The 17,668-nt window shown below is 44.9% G+C and overlaps 1 protein-coding gene across 18 annotated transcripts in view; it reads left to right on the forward strand.

Annotated features, from left to right (window-relative positions):
- TTC3 (tetratricopeptide repeat domain 3) overlaps positions 1–17,405 on the forward strand; it is a 125,611-nt gene extending 108,206 nt beyond the window's left edge. For 17 of the 18 annotated variants that reach the window (XM_069568025.1, XM_069568032.1, XM_069568047.1 and 14 more), the window contains 9 exons: positions 262–358; positions 2,026–2,126; positions 4,659–4,749; positions 5,200–5,301; positions 7,230–7,567; positions 9,518–9,644; positions 9,817–9,951; positions 13,534–13,626; positions 15,890–17,405. In XM_069568025.1, coding sequence (XP_069424126.1) covers positions 262–358; positions 2,026–2,126; positions 4,659–4,749; positions 5,200–5,301; positions 7,230–7,567; positions 9,518–9,644; positions 9,817–9,951; positions 13,534–13,626; positions 15,890–15,964 — 1,159 coding nt within the window. In that variant the 3' untranslated portion in view covers positions 15,965–17,405. The remainder of the gene's footprint in view (positions 1–261; positions 359–2,025; positions 2,127–4,658; positions 4,750–5,199; positions 5,302–7,229; positions 7,568–9,517; positions 9,645–9,816; positions 9,952–13,533; positions 13,627–15,889) is intronic. The other variant, XR_011252227.1, reaches the window with a different exon arrangement.
- Positions 17,406–17,668: the final 263 nt, after the last annotated feature.

The following is a 17,668-nucleotide window of genomic DNA, read 5'->3' on the forward strand; positions in this document are numbered from 1 at the left end:
ACTTCATAAAAATGGGAAACCCATTTCACAGCATTGCCACCAAGTAACTTACTTTTAATTTCTCATCTTCCTTTGATCGTTTGCAGAGAGCAAATAATGAGTCTTGTGTTAAGTAGCCAAATGTTGGGCAAGAAGTTTCTCTGGAAGATGTTCTATTGTCTGTTTGTGGCATGACTTCAGCACTAACCTGACTTCACCCTTTGTGAGCTCACTGGTTATGTTTTTTTCAGTTAATTTTTTTGTTTTCTCTAATATTTACAGTAATACATTTACAAATGAGAAAATGAAAATAGAAGAGAGTATAAAGAAAGGGAAAGAGCATTATGAAGAGAGTCTTCAGAGGGCTCTGGATGCAGAGGTGAGTCCGCAGTACTCGGTGACTGACAGATTCGGCAGGGTGTCATTTGTTTACTCCGCGTTTAATTACACATGAGCAGGACAGCATTGCTGGGACGCATGGAGGCTGAGGGGTATCCTTTCATCCATAATCCTGCCTCCCTGAAACAACCACTCTTTCCTTGCCTATAACTTAAAAATTTTTTACCTTTATGCCTATCTTATGATAGAGTGTACACCATGTTTTGTGACTAGCTTTCCGTATTTAACACAATTCAGTCATTTTCAATGCTCTGTACTTTTAATGGTTTCATTATATTTAATCAAGTGATGTACCATGAAGTAGCCAACCAGAAAGCTATTTGCCAGTGCTGGAAAAGGAACTTGGAAATAATATACTTATTAAGAATATATACTCTCTTTCCTCCCCGTGGAAGAATATACACTAAAGTCAGTATACGATTTGAGAAACTACTGAGACAAAAATAATTATCTCTGGCTATATTCTATTGAATTCCTGAAACATGGTTGCCTTTGTTTTTCTAATTTGCAAAGTAAATGTTATTTATTAGTAAATGTGTCCACGATTATTTTAGAAAGGTAAGGAAGAGCTTAACTCATGCAGTCTGTAAACATGGGTCTTTAAAAGAAATGTCAGCTATGCAGCTGCTTTTCTAAAGGAAGGAAGGAAAAAAAGAGTCCCAGTGTTTACTTCTGCCTTGTGGGCCCTTTTCCTGCATCTCTGTCCCCAAGTCACCCAGTTCCCATTTACCACCATTTAGCAAGCAGTTTTGCCTGGTGGGCCCTGTCAAGATTACTGATACCTGAATTAAAGCAAGGCCAGTCTACATTTTCTGCAGTGACTTTGACACAAATGGCCAATTGGCTTCTGTGGGGAGCCAGAGTCTAAAGTTTTCAAAACTTACCCTTGCTGGTAATAACTTACTCTAAGCTGTGCAGTAGCACCTTGCTATGCGCCCCTCCTCCGTGTGATAGTTTGCAACTGCTGGTCCCAGACTCTGCTCCATCCCCTCCTCCCCTCCCACTTGCCAACCACGAGTCTGCTTCCCAGGCCTTTAAATCCATAGGTGCAGCCTTGGCGCTGTTCTGCAGGGTCCTGGCTCTCTGCTTACCGTGGTCAGCACCTTACATTATGCACACCAGGTATATACTTTCAGGTAACCTAGCTCTGTGCTCCTGTATGGCTTCAGCAGTAAGCCTTGTGGAAAGTTTCATATCTAAGAAAGTATCACTCTAGGAATATAATTTTACTATCCCTCTGTTGTTCTGTTTTCAAATCCTAACTTTTTTTAAGATTAATTTCGGGCTGTGCTGAGTCTTCCTTGCTGCATGTGGGCTTTCTCTAGTTGCCCCAAGCAGGGGTGTCTCTTGTTGGGGAACATAGGCTTTGGGAGTTCGGGCTTCAGTAGTTGCAGCACACAGGCTCAGCAGTTGTCGTGCACAGGCCCAGTTGCCCCAAGGCCTATGGAATCTTCACAAAACCCAGTGGACCATCAGAGAGGTCCGAAAAGTTTTAGTTCAGGTTCACTTGAGAGAAACAATAGCTAAATTCTGGTCACTCTTCTGCTCATGTGTCATTTAAGGAGAAATTTGACAGTGGCTTAGAATGTTTGCTTTCACAGCTTTAAGATTGTTTTAAAATGCTTACATTTTCTCATCTAATGGTAGGTATCTGTGCTTGAAAACTGGAAGGATGTGGAGGTGTGTAAGTTACGGAGCATGGAGTCACAGGCCGAAGGGCTTCTCAAGAACTTGAAGCTAATGAGCAGGTACTGTGGTGTCACAGGTGTCTTTCCACAATTGTTATTGAGTAAATAAAGATTAGGGCTGATTTGATGAAAAATTATATTCAGTTCAGTTCAGTTGCTCAGTCGTCTCCAACTCTTTGTGACCCCGTGGACTGCACCACGCCAGGCCTCCCTGTCCATCAGCAACTCCTGGAGTTTACTCAAACTCATCTCCATTGAGTCGGTGATGCCATCCAACCATCTCATCCTCTGTCGTCCCCTTCTGCTCCTGCCTTAAATCGTTCCCAGCATCAGGGTCTTTTCAGATGAGTCCGTTCTTCTCATCAGGTGGCCAAAGTATTGGAGTTTCAGCTTCAACATCAGTCCTTTCAGTGGATATTCAGGACTGATTTCCTTTAGGGTGTACTGGTTCGATCTCCTTGCAGTCCACGGGACTTTATTTTTAATAGTTATTATAATTAACACATGTTCAATCATGGGAAAATCAAAACATATCAACAAAATGATAAATTATCCTAATTTTCAATTGAGTTATAACTAGTTAATTTAGTTTTGTGGTAAATCCATTAAGGTGTTGGGGGGGGAGAAAATTTATATATAGTTATTCACTAAGTAATATCTAGTGGTAGTTTAGTCACTAAGTCATGTCTGACACTTTGTGACCCCATAGTCTGCGAACCTACCAGGCTCCTCTGTCCATGGGATTCTTCAGGCAAGAATACTGGAGTGGGTTGCCATGCCCTCCTCCAGGAGATCCTTGCAACCCAAGAATTGAACCTAGGTCTCCTGCATTGCACGCAGATTCTTTACTGACTGAGCTAAAAGGGAAGCCCAAGCAGTATATAGGAAACTTATTTTCATATCCGTAATTACATTTCTCCAGCCTAATTTTAAAAGGTTGAATAGTAGTCCAGTGTACAACCATGTCATGATTTATTAAATAGCTCTGTAGTGGGAGAGCTGGGTTGTTTGCACATTATGCTATTCAGAGCTGCTGGGGCAAATATCCTTATAACTAAATTATTAGTCATTTCCATGCAATGAATAAATTCCTGGAATGAAGATCACATTTTTGAGGCTTTTCAGCAGTGGCCTTCCATAAGAATAGTTATTTAACAGTCCTACCGGTAGAGTATGGGAATGTCGCTTTCAAAGATATTTACATATGGTCATTTTTTCAACTTCCCTGGTGGCTCAGACTGTAAAACGTCTGCCTACAACGCAGGAGACCCGGTTCAATCCCTGGGTCAGGAAGATCTCCTGGAGAAGGAAATGGCAACCCACTCCAGTATTCTTGCCTGGAAAATCCCATGGACGGAGGAGCCTGGTAGGCTCCACAGTCCATGGGGTCACAGAATCGGATACAACTGAGTGACTTCACTTTCTTTCACTTTTCTTTCATTTTTCAACCCTCCATAATCTTTACCTGTTTTTGTTTATTTTGCTTTCTTTTTGGAATAAGGTTTACCATGAGAAGCCAGAGAGTCTCCTTCAGTCTAGAATGTAGCACTTTTCTATATGGATTTTTGCACATTACTTTTCATCTGGTCCTTTTATCATATTCCACATACACGTTTTAACTTTTTAATTCCTAGTGTTTTTTTATTCAAATTTCAAACCCTCAGTGTTGAACCAGAGATTCTACAGGTCATGGAAAAACAGTTTTAATGTACAGTTCTTTTTTCTTCTTTTTTCAAGATTAAGTTTTTTTCACATCAGAAAACTTTTCTGATGAAAGGTAAACTGGTATGCTGATTCAGATTACAGGACTAATACATCTGAGGTTGAGATCCTGTGGTGTTCAGTAGCCAGTGTGCAGCACGCCACGGGCTCTGGATTGTGCATCTGGGAAACAGCTCTCAGGCCACACTTTATCTAATAGCATTGACGCCTTAGTAAGCCTCATGGTACACAGGTGGTCTTTCTTAGGGGGTCTGTGCTAACTCTGCTCATTCCACTAAAGGGTGGCAAAAGAGGAAAGCCATGAAAGCAGTGTTCTGGTTCTTCTTTAAGGTGTGTGAGAACAGACATAACCACGGATTGGTGGGAGTGGTCTTCTCGATTGGAGTAGAAAGCTTGCGTGTCACTTTCAGTGAACCAGATTCATGAGGTGCTGAGAAGTTTAATGTAGCCTGTTAGGCCCCACCCTTTGTTTTACAGTGAAGTAGGGGTGAAGGTTTTATTGGAATGTATCCAGGCTGCCAACTTTTGACCGTTTTTCAATGCTAAGATAGCCTTTGATGTTAAATATGAAGATGTCAACTGAAGAATTGTCTAATCTTCAAATGTGAGGAGAGAAGGTAAAATTCAGGAGAATATGTGCTCTCTGTCCACAGTTTTGGGCTTTGGGTTAGGTCAGTCGATAATATTTCCTAAAGTGTAGTGACTTTGTAAGATACACAGTTCTTTAAAAATCATCTTTTTTGCTATGTGTGCATGATCCTGTTTCTCTCATTATCTTTAAATGTTTATTTTCATTTGTACTTTAGTGCTTTCAATTTTTAAAAGTCTTCAAGTGGATATCAGCAGTTTTATGTTTTTCTCCTCTCTCAGTGATTCAGCCGCATATTCTGACATGGACTCAGACATACATTCATGGGAATCGTTTCTTTCTGATGTTAGAAAAGAAATTGAGAAAGCAAAGGTAAGTTATATGGTATTTTATCATTCTGTCAAAATCTGTCTGATGGTTATAATTCTAAAAGAGGTAGTGTCATACTGAAACTTTCTTTTTTGGGCTGTTAAAGACTGTTTTTGTTGTAATTAAGACTTTTTCATGAAAGAAATATTATCTTGTTAACTATTTAAGCTCAGCCCTTGATTGATAAGATAGCAAAGTTATGTTTGATAAGGCTTAGAGCATTCTAGTTAATAATTAGAGTAATATTAGAGTTAATTAGTTAAAATTAACAGTTCGAGTTATTTTGAACTTCTTTCCTTACAAGAAGTAACCTTGCATCCCAGTTATATTTCCTGGGAAATGGTTGAGCGTTTGTTATGTATGTATAGTAAGGGGGAAAATAGTATTAATGGACAGTTGTGGTTTTCCTTGGAATTTGTTAGAAAAACTTAACATTTTCCTTTCTACCTACAGTCTCAGTTTGAAGAACAAATTCAGGCAATTAAAAATGGTTCTCGGCTCAGTGAACTTCCTAAAGTGCAGATTTCTGAGCTTTCGTTTCCTACCTGTAACACAGTGAGTCTGTTACATCTCTTTTTTTTCTTTTTTGAAGGAAACAGAACTGAAAAGGAGTGAGGCACAATTTCTTTACTAGCTGGCCACAAGTAGTTTGTTGTTACTGGTTTGGGAGTGGGCGTGAGCTGGGTGAATAATTACCTTATTGTCTGCATCAGGTGCTAGGTGAAGCCCTCATCAGAGTGGCCCTTATTCGCCCCTCACCCCATGACCCTTCCGTCTATGCGTTCAGCCTCAGCTAAGGCATTAGGCTCTGGAGCTGCAGTCAGAAGCTGATCTTGAAAGTGTTTTTCTTCTCAATACTGTGCATTTTTAATATTCAAACTTACTGTGGATTCATCTGCAAAAATAGAAATTAAAAAAGATTTAAAACGTTAAAAAGGTTAGCCACTTTGAACTGCGTAAAATATTCTATTGAGCACCAGTGTTTTCAAGTTCTTACAACACATACAGAGGGGGAAAAGCATGAGATCTCAGTAGAATATTTTAGTGTTAATTTTTAATTCTAGTTTATGTGATTTTATAAATGACTCAAAAGAATTTTAAAATTGAAGACCTTGGGAACTCTCAGGGTGCCAGGGGCTTGAATAATTAGAACCCCTAAAAATGGTTTACTTTGTGTGTCACGTCTCTGCTGTTCATTCATCGGGTATTTAGTGGTGATCAGATGCGGATTAGATGCGGTCTGTGCCCTCAGAATGCACATGGGTTTGGGAGTGACTTCAAGCCCATAATTATAAGCAGAGTGCACCAAGAACATAGAATGCCATGGCAGCAGAAATCAGGGGGAAGTAACTTAACCCCAAGGCCTAGGCCTCAGCAGAAGCTCCCTTGCTGGAGGTCTCAGTGAGCCAGAGATCTGGAATAGGAGTTCACCAGGCAGAAGGAGGGAGACAGACAGAGAGAGAGACAGAGAGAGAGAGAATGAGAGTGGGGGCGGGGGGGGGAGGAGAGGAGGGCTGTGTGGTGTGATGTTTCAGGGTCAGAACGTTCAGATGGAGGAAAATAGCGTATTTGGAGGCTAGAAAAAGAACACCTTTCACAGCTGTGAAAGAAGTTCACTAGGACAAAGGGGACTGTAGGGAAAAGATTGTGATACCGTACCCACGGGCCAGAACAAAGGGAGCCTTGTTCCCTAAGGTGTGTTTCGCAGTGTGGACTTCCCCTCAGTTCACTGAGCAGCCAGTGTAGGTTTCCAGTTAGGAAATGACGTCAGCCTGACTGCAGTGTGGAGACCTGTGGGAGAGGGGCCCAGGCGAGGGATGTGCAGCGGATCGGGTGCGGCTCGCTGTCCCCGCTGGGCCCGGTGAGAGAGGCAGCGGGACTGGAGAGAGGAGAGCCGTTTCCGGTGTTCAGGTGGTCTGAAAGAGGCGCTGCCTGTGCGGTCAGGGCTCAGCATGAGTATGTCAGGGAGTAGACGCCAAATCTGGTCTGTGTCGGGTGGCGCCAGAGGAAGAGCAGGTGAGGAAGCCTGCCTGGAGGCTGTGTTTGCAGACAGAGTTTGAGTGCCCTTGGAATCACCCAAGGGGAGCTGCCTTTTAGGATGTTTGGATCTCAGGAAGGTATTCTAGAGTGGAATCGTTTAAAAAGGGGGAATTATTTGCAACAAGCACGCAGTTGTGGAGGTGTGAGAGCGGGTAGCCTGGGGTGCAGACTGGGGCTCTGAAAACATGGGGAGCCTCAGCCCTTTGGTGTGGACTGCAGAGCTTCGGGGAGAGCCCAGCAGGGCCTGGCAGTGTGGAGCCCTGAACAGCTTGTTTTTAGAGAGTCAGTTACCAGTGACTTTTACGGACAATAACATTTAATTTGTTATAGTTCAAGCTCTGTGCACTTGAGCAAGCAGGATTCAGTATAGTTGTGCTTAATCATTAGTCTTTGTTCATGGATCTAACTCTTAGTGATCAGCTTTTGTGGTATATTCCTCTCAGATTCATCCTAAATTACTTCATGAGTCTTCAGGCCAGGAGGGTCAAGGTCTCTCCACTTCTGCAAGTCATGGGACCGGAGACCAGACAGCAGCTCCCGAGGAGTCAAGTCTGGGTTCTGCTGCTGACAGCCCAGTGGAGTCGCCCTCCTGCAGCCAGAAAGCCCCCCAGCTGCCAGAGCGTGAGGGCACTGGCCAGGCAGCTGGGCCAGAACTAGGCCTGATGGCTGATCAGAAGTTACCTGTTGCTCCAGAGCGTGCCACTCGTCCAAGCCAGTCTCCAAAGAAGCCGTTCAATAGCATTATTGAGCACCTGTCGGTGGTGTTCCCTTGTTACAGCAGGTACGAATCTAAAACGTCAGCAGCACTGGTAAACGCTTTGTTGAACTGATGTTTCCTGATCAGATAACAGTTTGGCCAATTAGGAGCTGATGTGGAAAGGACTGTGCAATTATTTAACTCAGAAGCACAAACACCGCATTTGTCTTCCTTTTGTAAACATAAAAGCATTTTCAAACAGATTAATCCACACTCATCAGAACCCATGGCAATTTGCTAAGATTTGGATGAATGCAGTAACATGCTCCAGCACTATTTATGGAATCAATAAATGAACTTCAAAACATTAGTTTTGTATCATTTCAGGGGGAAAAAAATCTCACATATATCAAAGAAGGCAGCAGCAACTTACACTTTGTTGAACAGCCCCTCTGGTTTGTTAGAGGTGTGAGGTGAAGAGACTGGATACAGTTTGCCAGTGAGTAAGGTGTGTGAGCATGTTGTGGAGGGAGAGGTAGGGAGAGCTGATTTACAATGTGTGTTAGTGTCTGCTATAAACAAAGTGGATCAGTTAGACAAACACATATGTCCACTCTTGCAGATTCTTTTCCATGTGGGTCATTTCAGAGTATTGAGTAGGCTCCCTGTGCTGTGTAGCTGGTCCTTCTTAGTTACCTGCTCTATGTATAGTAGTGTGTATATGTCAGTCCTAATGTCCCAATTTATCCATCCCTCCCTTTCCCCCCAGGTAACCATAAGTTTCACATCTGTGACTCTTTCTGTTTTGTAAGTTCATTTGTACCATTTTTTTAGTTGCTGCGTATAAGCAATGTCCTACGATGTTGGTCTTTCTCTGACTGACGTCACTCAGGACAACCTCGAGGTCCATCCGTGTTGCTGCAGATGGGGAGAGCTGCTTTTAACTAAGGCAGCCAGAGTCATCAGTTGGGCACTTCCAGAGTGCTCCTGCATCGACCTCTGACCTCACTCTCCACATACGTACGAGGGGGCAGAGGGACTCCTTGTTTCAGGCCAGAGGGAAGGTGAAGTGGAGGGAATGTCTCAGGGATACAGCGCAGAAGAGAGGAATCCACATCCAGGAATGATCCTCTGCACCTCCCGTGTTACTTCTGTCTTTGACACAGTATTCGTCATAGTCTCTGGGATGAACTTCTGAAACACAGTGGTTAATTATGATTGGCCAGAATTAATGTTTTGTGTTTGTCAGTGGAGCCCTGGCCACTTGGAAGTCAGTGTATCTTGTCTGCATGTGGACATATTTAGCGTAAGTTTGAAAAGCATTGTAAGTTCTCTCAATAGCAGTTACCATGCAAGTTAGTAAAAATAGTCAAGTTGTAATTACCAGAAGTACCTTACAAATAAAATTGTTTGCAGTCCTGTCTAAATTTGGCAGAATAAACGTATGTTGCTAATGTTAACTTGCTTTTCTGCAAGTTAAAGCACATGAGGTATTAGTGCTGTAGATACCAAGTTCCTATTGATTAATGATATAATCACATCTACTGCTACCTGTGAAAAATGCAGGAAAACTGAAAACTTTGTCAGATCTTTATTTTATTTATTTATTTATTTGTCAGATTTTTAAAGGGAGAAAGTAAAAAAGTAGTTTGTTCTTAGAGATTTTATTGATTTCAAGTCAGATCCAGTGGTGTCTGATCATTCAGTGATTTTGCTTAAAGCTACAGTATGTCCAGGCTTTTAAGAAGTCAGATTTCTAAGTAGGGAAGGAAATCTGAAATGGATCTGTCAGGTACACTATTACTTTGAAAATATATTAAAACAAATATTTTAGGAATAATGTTGAAATGTTCACAATGCTTTTTTTTTGAAAGAGTGATTTTGCTGCTTTTACTACAGTTACTGTTGTTTACAAATGAATTATTTGTGTAATTGATTTCATTTCTTTTCAGCTGCTGGGTTGATACTGGACATAATATTTCTTCACAGTAGAAAACTTTGACTTTCTCTTGACTTCCCCGCTTTCCCTTTTAGCACGGAGCTTGCTGGTTTTATTAAAAAAGTTAGAAACAAAAACAAGACCTCTCTGTCTGGATTGAGTATTGACGAAATTGTGCAAAGAGTGACACAACACATCCTTGATGAAGAGAGAAAGAAAAAGGTCAGTGTTGCATTTAAATTCATTATATACTCCACTTTCTTGCTGTTTATTTATAAAATGTGAGAATTGTGGGGGGAAATGCTTCCAACAGAAGATGGGGAGCATTGAAGTAGACAGTGCTGACGTTTTTGGGTAACTGTACTTGCTTCCCTACTATACATTCTGGCCGCAGCTAAATCCAGGAAAGGACCAGAGGCCGTCTGCACCCAGCTCTGCTGTTCCTGCACCCAGGGCCGCCCAGGACCCGCCCTCCGTGCCTGTCGGAGCATCACCCGAAACCAGGGGGCCGAAGACCGAGGACGTCCCTGTGAGTGCTGTGTGCGTGACCGTGCGTGCCCTCTGTTCTGTGAAGAGCAGGAAGAAGCAGCTGATAGTCCATGATGGAGCCTCATGTTTTTCATTTCTCGATGGACTTTCTTTGAGCTTCCGTTAGAAGCCACGTTTAGGTGACTTGAGTGTTCGGTTAGAGGAGCTGGTGACTAGCGAGGTTCTCCCCACCATTGTGGGGACTTCAGGGCCCCTGCATGTGGGGTCAAGAGGCTCAGTGGCCACACCATGGACACGGGGCCTGTAGATGGTCAGATCTGTTCCTCACATCAAGTGTGAATAGTTGGCAGAATTGATTTTTCGCCGGTTTTCTTCTATGTGACCATAGGCTTTGGAATCACACGAACTTGGTTTCATCACTGATAACACTGTAAGGCTGGATCGTATCTGCTTGTTGGGGTTGTTGTCTGGATGAAGTGCTATGGTGGGGTTAGCAGGGTCACGTGCTGTTCTCGGAACAGACTGGCTGCTTCCCTCCCCTCCCCTTCATGTGCCTGGGGACGGGGGTTGGGAGCATGCTGAAATGGGCTGAGGTTGCTTTTATTTGATACACTGATTTAAATTGTTTGTTGTCCTTCTAGACGATGAGAATGTTAGTTGCATAGAATTTTCTGTAAAATACCATTATATCTACAATCTCAGTTGATAAGGTATTATAGCTGTCTTTATGAATGAGGAAACCAAGGCACTGATGACTCATGCTTCTGGCTGTCGTTCCTTCCTTTGATTTGCGTGTGTGGCGTGTAATCCCTGTCCTCACCCACACGGACCTCACACACGGGGGATCATGCAGTCGGCACTGAATATGTGGGTGGTAGGGAGGCGGTCCCCTGGGTGGCTCCCAGCTGTGGGCTCCAGGGGGAGTTCTGGCGTAGATCACATCTTCCCCTTCTGTCCAGCTTCAGGTGAAAGTAAAATGAGAAGAGCTGCAGGCAGAGTGGGGTCGGCAGTGCAGGACTGCACGGAGAGCGCTGGTTCGCTGACCTGACCTAGGTCGTGCCTCCTTCTGTGAACTTGTTTTTGTCCCTCCCATACATTTTCACTTTGCACCAGCCTTCGGAGATTTTCCTCGTCACATACACTTGGGTGCCAGAGGGAACCACCCCCCCGCCCCATTGAGAAAGCTTATACCGTGCAGAGCATTCCTGCCAAGCCTGGCTGGAATCCACTCCCTCTCAGGGGTATCCAGCTGGTTATGTGCTCTGTGGTCCAATAACCAGACCGGCTTCTCAGCATTCTCACTGATTTGTGTGTGAGTGTGTGAGTGCGCACATGCACACTTGCACACTTATTGGCCACCCCAAGTTAGATCATAATCACCTTTCAAGGTGAGATTACTTTCTGCTTCACAGTTCATGGTAATAAAGACGTGAAAGCTGGCTTATAAGAAAAATATGTATTGAAACCAAGACTTAATTTGCTAATCATAGGGTTTTTGTTTTTTTTTTTAAGTAATGATGTTTTGTATTTTTAACCACAAAACCACAGAAGTAATGTGGTTCTTAATAGAAGAACCTTCTTTTATTAAGAAGGTTCTTAATAAAAAGAACATATAAAGAACCCCCAAACCCACCCTGTAAGGGTAACCAGTATTATCATACTGATGCATTTTTTCTGAACTTTTTTTTTTAATCTGTTGTGTATATGTGAATTTAGTCAAAACCATATACATATATTTGTGTTCTTTTTACTTTTTCACTCAGAAGTACATTGTGCCGAATTTATCATGTTGGGAAGTAATAACTTTTTTTTTTCCTAAACTTTGTGCTGTGCTGTGCTTAGTCACTCAGTCGTGCCCGACTCCCTGCAACCCCATGGACTGCAGCTCCCCAGGCCCCAAGGCCACCTTGCAGAGGCCTTGACCTGTCATTTCCCCCAGCGCTGTTGCCTCCAATTCTCCCAGACCCTTCCCTGGGGGCCGCAGAGGGGAGGGGAGGGGAGGGGAGCGAGATCGCATCTGTCCCATCACTGCCTGGTGCCCAGTGGTGGCTGCAGTGCCCTGAGAGGGACAGAAAAACCTGTTCAGCAGTTCCGGGATTCACAGCCTTCAGGCGCTGCCCTGACCCTACACCCTGGCCATCACCCACTGCCGGGGCTACATTCACTCACTTTCTGACAGTTCCCAGAGCCTCCCTTTGGGGCCAGGTTCCTCACTGGCTGCTAAAAACACACGGAAGCAAAGCCATTTCCTGCCTTCAGGGTGCTCAGAGTTAAGAGGGGGGAGTGAGAGTCAAGGAGAAGGCCTCGGCGTGGGGCGGGTGCTAGGGGCTGCAGGGAGGCTGTGGTGCCCGGAGTCCTAGGGTGGCACCGGCTCTGCTTCCAGACGAGAATGCTATCTCTGTCCCCAGACTGAGTGGCGGGGCCGGGAGCCCTCCCACTCACCTGTGTCCCCTGACAGGGATGTTGCTGAATGAGCCATCAGTTTGTTTTGATTTGATTTATGCAAGTAATCCCGGAGAAGGCAATGGCACCCCACTCCAGTACTCATGCCTGGCAAATCCCATGGATGAAGACTGGTGGGCTGCAGTCCATGGGGTCGTGAAGAGTCGGACACGACTGAGCGACTTCCCTTTCACTTTTCACTTTCATGCATAGGAGAAGGAAATGGCAACCCACTCCAGTGTTCTTGCCTGGAGAATCCCAGGGACGGGGGAGCCTGGTGGGCTGCCGTCTATGGGGTCACACAGAGTCAGACACGACTGAAGTGACTTAGCAGCAGAAGCAGATGCAAATAATCCACATTCATAGAAACTTTAGAAAAATAGCCAAGAAAAAGTTAAATCTCTCAACCCAAAAGTAGCCAGTCACCATCAACATTTTATATCTTTCCAGATTCTTTTCTAGGCATCTCTATATACAGACATTCTATCTCTGTTTAAAAACTTAAATTATATAATCATATGATACCTACTGTTCTGTTAGCCTATTATTCAGAGAGCTTTTGGGACCAGCTTTCTATACCTGGTGGCTCAGATGGTAAAGCTTCTGCCTACAATCCGGTAGACTCAGGTTCGAGCCCTGGGTCGGGAAGATCCCCTGGAGGAAGGCATGACAACCCACTCCAGTATTCTTGCCTGGAAAAGCCCATGGATGGAGGATCCTGGCCAGTTCATGGGGTCACAAAGAGTCGGACACGACTGAGCGACTTCACTTTCACTTTCACCTTCTGTACCAAGGATTATGGAATTCAATTCCATAATTTTAATCAGCCCCACGATAATCAATAGTGTAGAGGTGTCATAATTTGTTACGGTCTCCAGCTGTTAGATAATTAGATGAATAGTTAATTTGTAATATGCAGCTAGTACCATACTTCAGGTATGGAATGGGATAAATAAGTATTTGTAGTATTTTAACTGTGAGTGAGTTAACTGTATAAATCATGATTTTATCTGAGAAAATGAAAACTTTGTTTTTTCCTAAGAAATGTTATTCAAAAATAAGTTGTTCCCTCAGTCTGCTTAACTGTAATTGAGAATAATTTGTACCCTGTGCTACAAAAGTTTTGGAAAGCCAATTGTGGGAAGAGTCCTTTATTACTGGGATACATTTGTTTCCACAGGTGTCCTGTGCCAATTCCTGTGAAATGTGCCAAGAAGCATTCAAGTCCAAACACGTGCGTGAGCTGCAGTGTGGGCACAGGCTTCACAAAGGGGTGAGAGTTCTCTGTGGCACTTTTCACGCCATGCATCCTGACTGTGGAGTGTTTAGAAAAAAGAAAGGGACTTTTTCCCCTAGGCTTCAGTCCTTGCATCTTCCAAGCAAATTCCAAGCGTGCTGTGTGCATGGCCATCATCCCCCTCACCGAGACTGTGCTGGGGGAGGGGGGTAGACTCCGGGCCTCTGGCGCACTCTCCATGGTCCTCTCCGTGTTGGGTGGGGAGAGCACTCGGCTCTCTCAGTCGCTAAAATTCAAAGAGTGTGATTTCCTTACATGCTCTTACTCGCACTGTCAAACAGACGGTGAAATAGCTTGTCAGTTCAGTGCAGTGTGTGAAGTAAGTTTAACACTTTAGAGAAGAGAAAGGAAACCTGACAGGCTCCACTGTGCCTGGGGGATTCTGGCTTGAGCCCCTCCGGGATGGATGTTAGCTGTTCTGGGGTTTTGGGTGCTGTGAGCACTCATCCTGCACCCCAACTGCTGGATTAGAGCCCGTCCCGTCTCTGCTCTGTGAGTGTATGAATCCCTGAGAGAAGGGGCGTGCACTCTGTGTGTGTGCACGTGCGTGTGCATGCATGTACTGAGTCATGTCTGACTACTTGTGACCCCGTGGGCTGTAGCCCACCAGGCTCCTCTGTCCATGGAATTCTCCAGGCAAGAAAAGGGAGGGGTTGCCATGTCCTGCTCCAGGGAATCTTCTCAACCCAGGGATCAAACCCGCGTCACTTGAGTCTCCTGCATTGGCTCGTGCCGCCAGAGTCCAGGCCGACCGCAGTCTCTCGTGTGCCTGTCTTCTTCCTGGGCGGGGGTCCTGCCAGGCCGACCACAGTCTCTCGTGTGCCTGTCTCCTTCCTGGGCGGGGGTCCTGCCAGGCCGACCACAGTCTCTCGTGTGCCTGTCTCCTTCCTGGGCGGGGGTCCTGCCAGGCCGACCACAGTCTCTCGTGTGCCTGTCTCCTTCCTGGGTGGGGGTCCTACCTGGGCTCTGAGCTTACCGCACTTAGCTCCGTAGCGGCAGCAGGCCAGCCACTGTGTGTGTGTGCAGACTGGGGAGGGACAAGGAACAAGACCGGGCAGATGGGGAGTCCAAGGGCCCGGAAAGTGCCAGCCTCCAGCAGTCAGGGCAGCTGAAGCACAGACTGGACTGGAGCAGAGCAGGAAGGGGAGGCACAGTCAGACCCTGAGGCTTCACGGTCACATCCTGAGGTGCGAGTCCTTGTTCCTGGGGCTTGGTCCAGACTCCTGCCCTGAGCAGGCTCTGGTGTCCCTGGGTGTTGAGTGGCTCAAGGTCCCCCTGGACATCACGGGTGATAGCTTACAATGAACAGGGTCACATTCATGGCCTCTGAAGGAGAGAATTTGGTTTCCAGGCCAGAGATGAGGTTTGATCACTCAGAGATTTTGTGTAGCAGAGTTTTATTACAGTGAAAAAGGGACACAGAAAGCTTCTGAGATAGACCTCAGAAGGGGGTAGAGTGCCCTACCCATCTGTCTTAGCAAGGCCTTATATACGTTTTCATTTGGTTACCAACAATAGAGAGGTCTCACCAGACCCACTCCCACAACATAACTCTTAAGATAACAAGTTTATTCAGAAGGTTCTTGTTAAGAAAGAGAAACTTGTCTTCAAACAAGATACAATGTTGTTACATAATCATTAGCACAGAGCTTAAGGAAAAACAAAGGGCTTCCCTGATAGCTCAGTTGGTAAAGAATCTGCCTGCAATGCAGGAGACTGTAGTTTGATTCCTGGGTCGGGAAGATCCCCTGGAGAAGGGATAGGCTACCCACTCCAGTATTCCTTGGCTTCCCTGGTGGCTCAGCTGGTGAAAAATCCTCCTGCAGTGCAGGAGACCTGGGTTCGATCCCTGGATTGGGAAGATCCCCTGGAGACGGGAAAGGCTACCCACTCCAGTAGTCTGGCCTGGAGAATCCCAAGGACTGTATAGACCATGGGCTCACAAAGAGTTGGACACGACAGCAACTTTCACTCTCACTTTTAAGGAAAAACATCCCCTGAGCAAGATGACTTGTTTTGTTGTGTAATCATTAGCTCTGGGCTTAAAAAACGTCTTATAAGATGAAGAAGTGTAAACAAACAAACAAATATCTCCCTTTTTGAGGGCCTCAGACTCCAACCTACCTAAGAGAGTCACTCTCTCACGGTGATGTTGCTGTGTCTGCCGAGGCGAGTGGCGCAGGAGAGCTGAGGTCCCCAGGCTCCTAAAGGGCCAGCTGATTGTCTTGTCTCATTTCAGTGCTTCAAGCAGTGGCTGAAGAGCCAGCGCACCTGTCCAGCCTGCCTGGGTCACGACCTCCTGTCAGAGGAGTAGTAGCTGCCCTGCTGGAGGAGGCCCGCCTGCTATTCTTGGCAGCTACAGCTCGCGCTGGAGATACACTGCTTGTTGAGTTGGAAGACTAGCAGTGTACTCCCTTTGGTATCAAAAGCAGACCCCTGAAGCTTCTTTGCACTCTGTGTCGCAGTGCTAATAAATGGAACTCTTTAATACAGCTGAGAGTAAGTAATTTCCCAACTCTGACTAGATATACAGTAATTGCCAAGTGGTGGCTGATAAAATCACGTGTGACCCCTTCCTTCTGTAGTTGGGGCTGCTGCAGAGGCGCACTCTGAGATGGAAGGAAAAGACAGTGAGTGCCTCAAAGCGGGACTCGATTATCAGCATCCTTGGCCTGCTAAAGTGCCCCACGGGAGAAGGTTTTTGAGATTGGTATTCCTGAACTTACGCCTACATTTTTCCTCAAAGATTCTGTGTTTTAAAAAATGAGCTTAAGCAGACCACCTTTTAATAGGTTGTAATGTTAATATTGGCTGATTTCAGACCAGAAGATTCAAGTCTCCTATTCATGTGATTTTTCATTTCATTATTTTTTCTTCCCAGTAGATGTATAAGTGCTTGTTTTCCATCTTTCAAAGACACAATGATTTTTGAAAATCAGTTACAAAACCCTTACTAACATCAGCCAAGACTTCTTAACCCCTGAAGTCGAGGCTCCCTCGTCGTCATCCCACCCCCGGGTCTGGAGCGGACTGGTTTTGAATATCTTACTGTTCTCGTTAGTGACCTCTGTCCCCCTCTCTGAGTTAGACAACAAGCTTTTGGGTATCTGTCTGGCACACAGCAGCAGCTGAGGGAAACAGTCACCATCATTCCCTTTCTTTACCCTAGCACCAAAAAGAGACGCTTGTATAATTAGACAGTCCTGAGATGTTGCTGTTACAGCCGTTCGTGTTTGACATTTGTGTAGAGTAATGCATGCACACGTGTACTGTAGCCTGAGAACAAAACCGCAGCTGCATTAGACAAACTGCTTATCTTCAGTGACTTATAGATGGTAGTAGACATAGAACCATGAATTCCGGGCACATTCCATCTCTCTCAAACCGGAAGGACCAAAAAGTGTTTTCCCACGCATTCTCTGTTTCCCTCAGAAGCTTAGAGTCCCCAGGTTCACGTGCTGACGCAGTCGCCTCTGTCTGCTTTGCTTCTCCCTCAGTTTTGACATCTTAGTGACTTAGTGCATAGACGCTTATACCATATTTTGAAGCAGGTCCCTAAATCATTGTCTGCATGTTCAGTAATAACTGAGGACTTGCAGATATGAAGGTACACAGGGACCCATGTGTAGCAGCAGGCGCAGCAGGAAAGGAGAACAGCTAGAGTGAGAGGATGTGTTCGTGCATAACCTCAAACTGTTACTTGTGAACATGCCTTACACGTGTCCTGTGTCGAAATAAAGAGCGTTCTAAAATAATAGCCGTGTTATCCATTCTTTGTCTAATTTAAAGCATTCTGCTTGAAAATTCAAGACATATATTATGCTACCAATTTAAAAGGTGGTTTGTTTGGACAGAAGAGCCACTGTACGTCTGAGGAGTCTAATCAAGAGTTCCAAGGGCATTTTCAAAACTGGATCAAAGCATCCTTTTGCTTAATTAAGTAGAGGTTGCTAAACTCAAGTTCACAAGATTGGCTGTTGAAATCTGTGAATGGAAAGACTAGACAGAGATGATAGAG

The sequence above is a fragment of the Ovis canadensis genome, chromosome 1 (genome assembly GCF_042477335.2).
Source record: "Ovis canadensis isolate MfBH-ARS-UI-01 breed Bighorn chromosome 1, ARS-UI_OviCan_v2, whole genome shotgun sequence".
Lineage (NCBI taxonomy): Eukaryota > Metazoa > Chordata > Mammalia > Artiodactyla > Bovidae > Ovis > Ovis canadensis.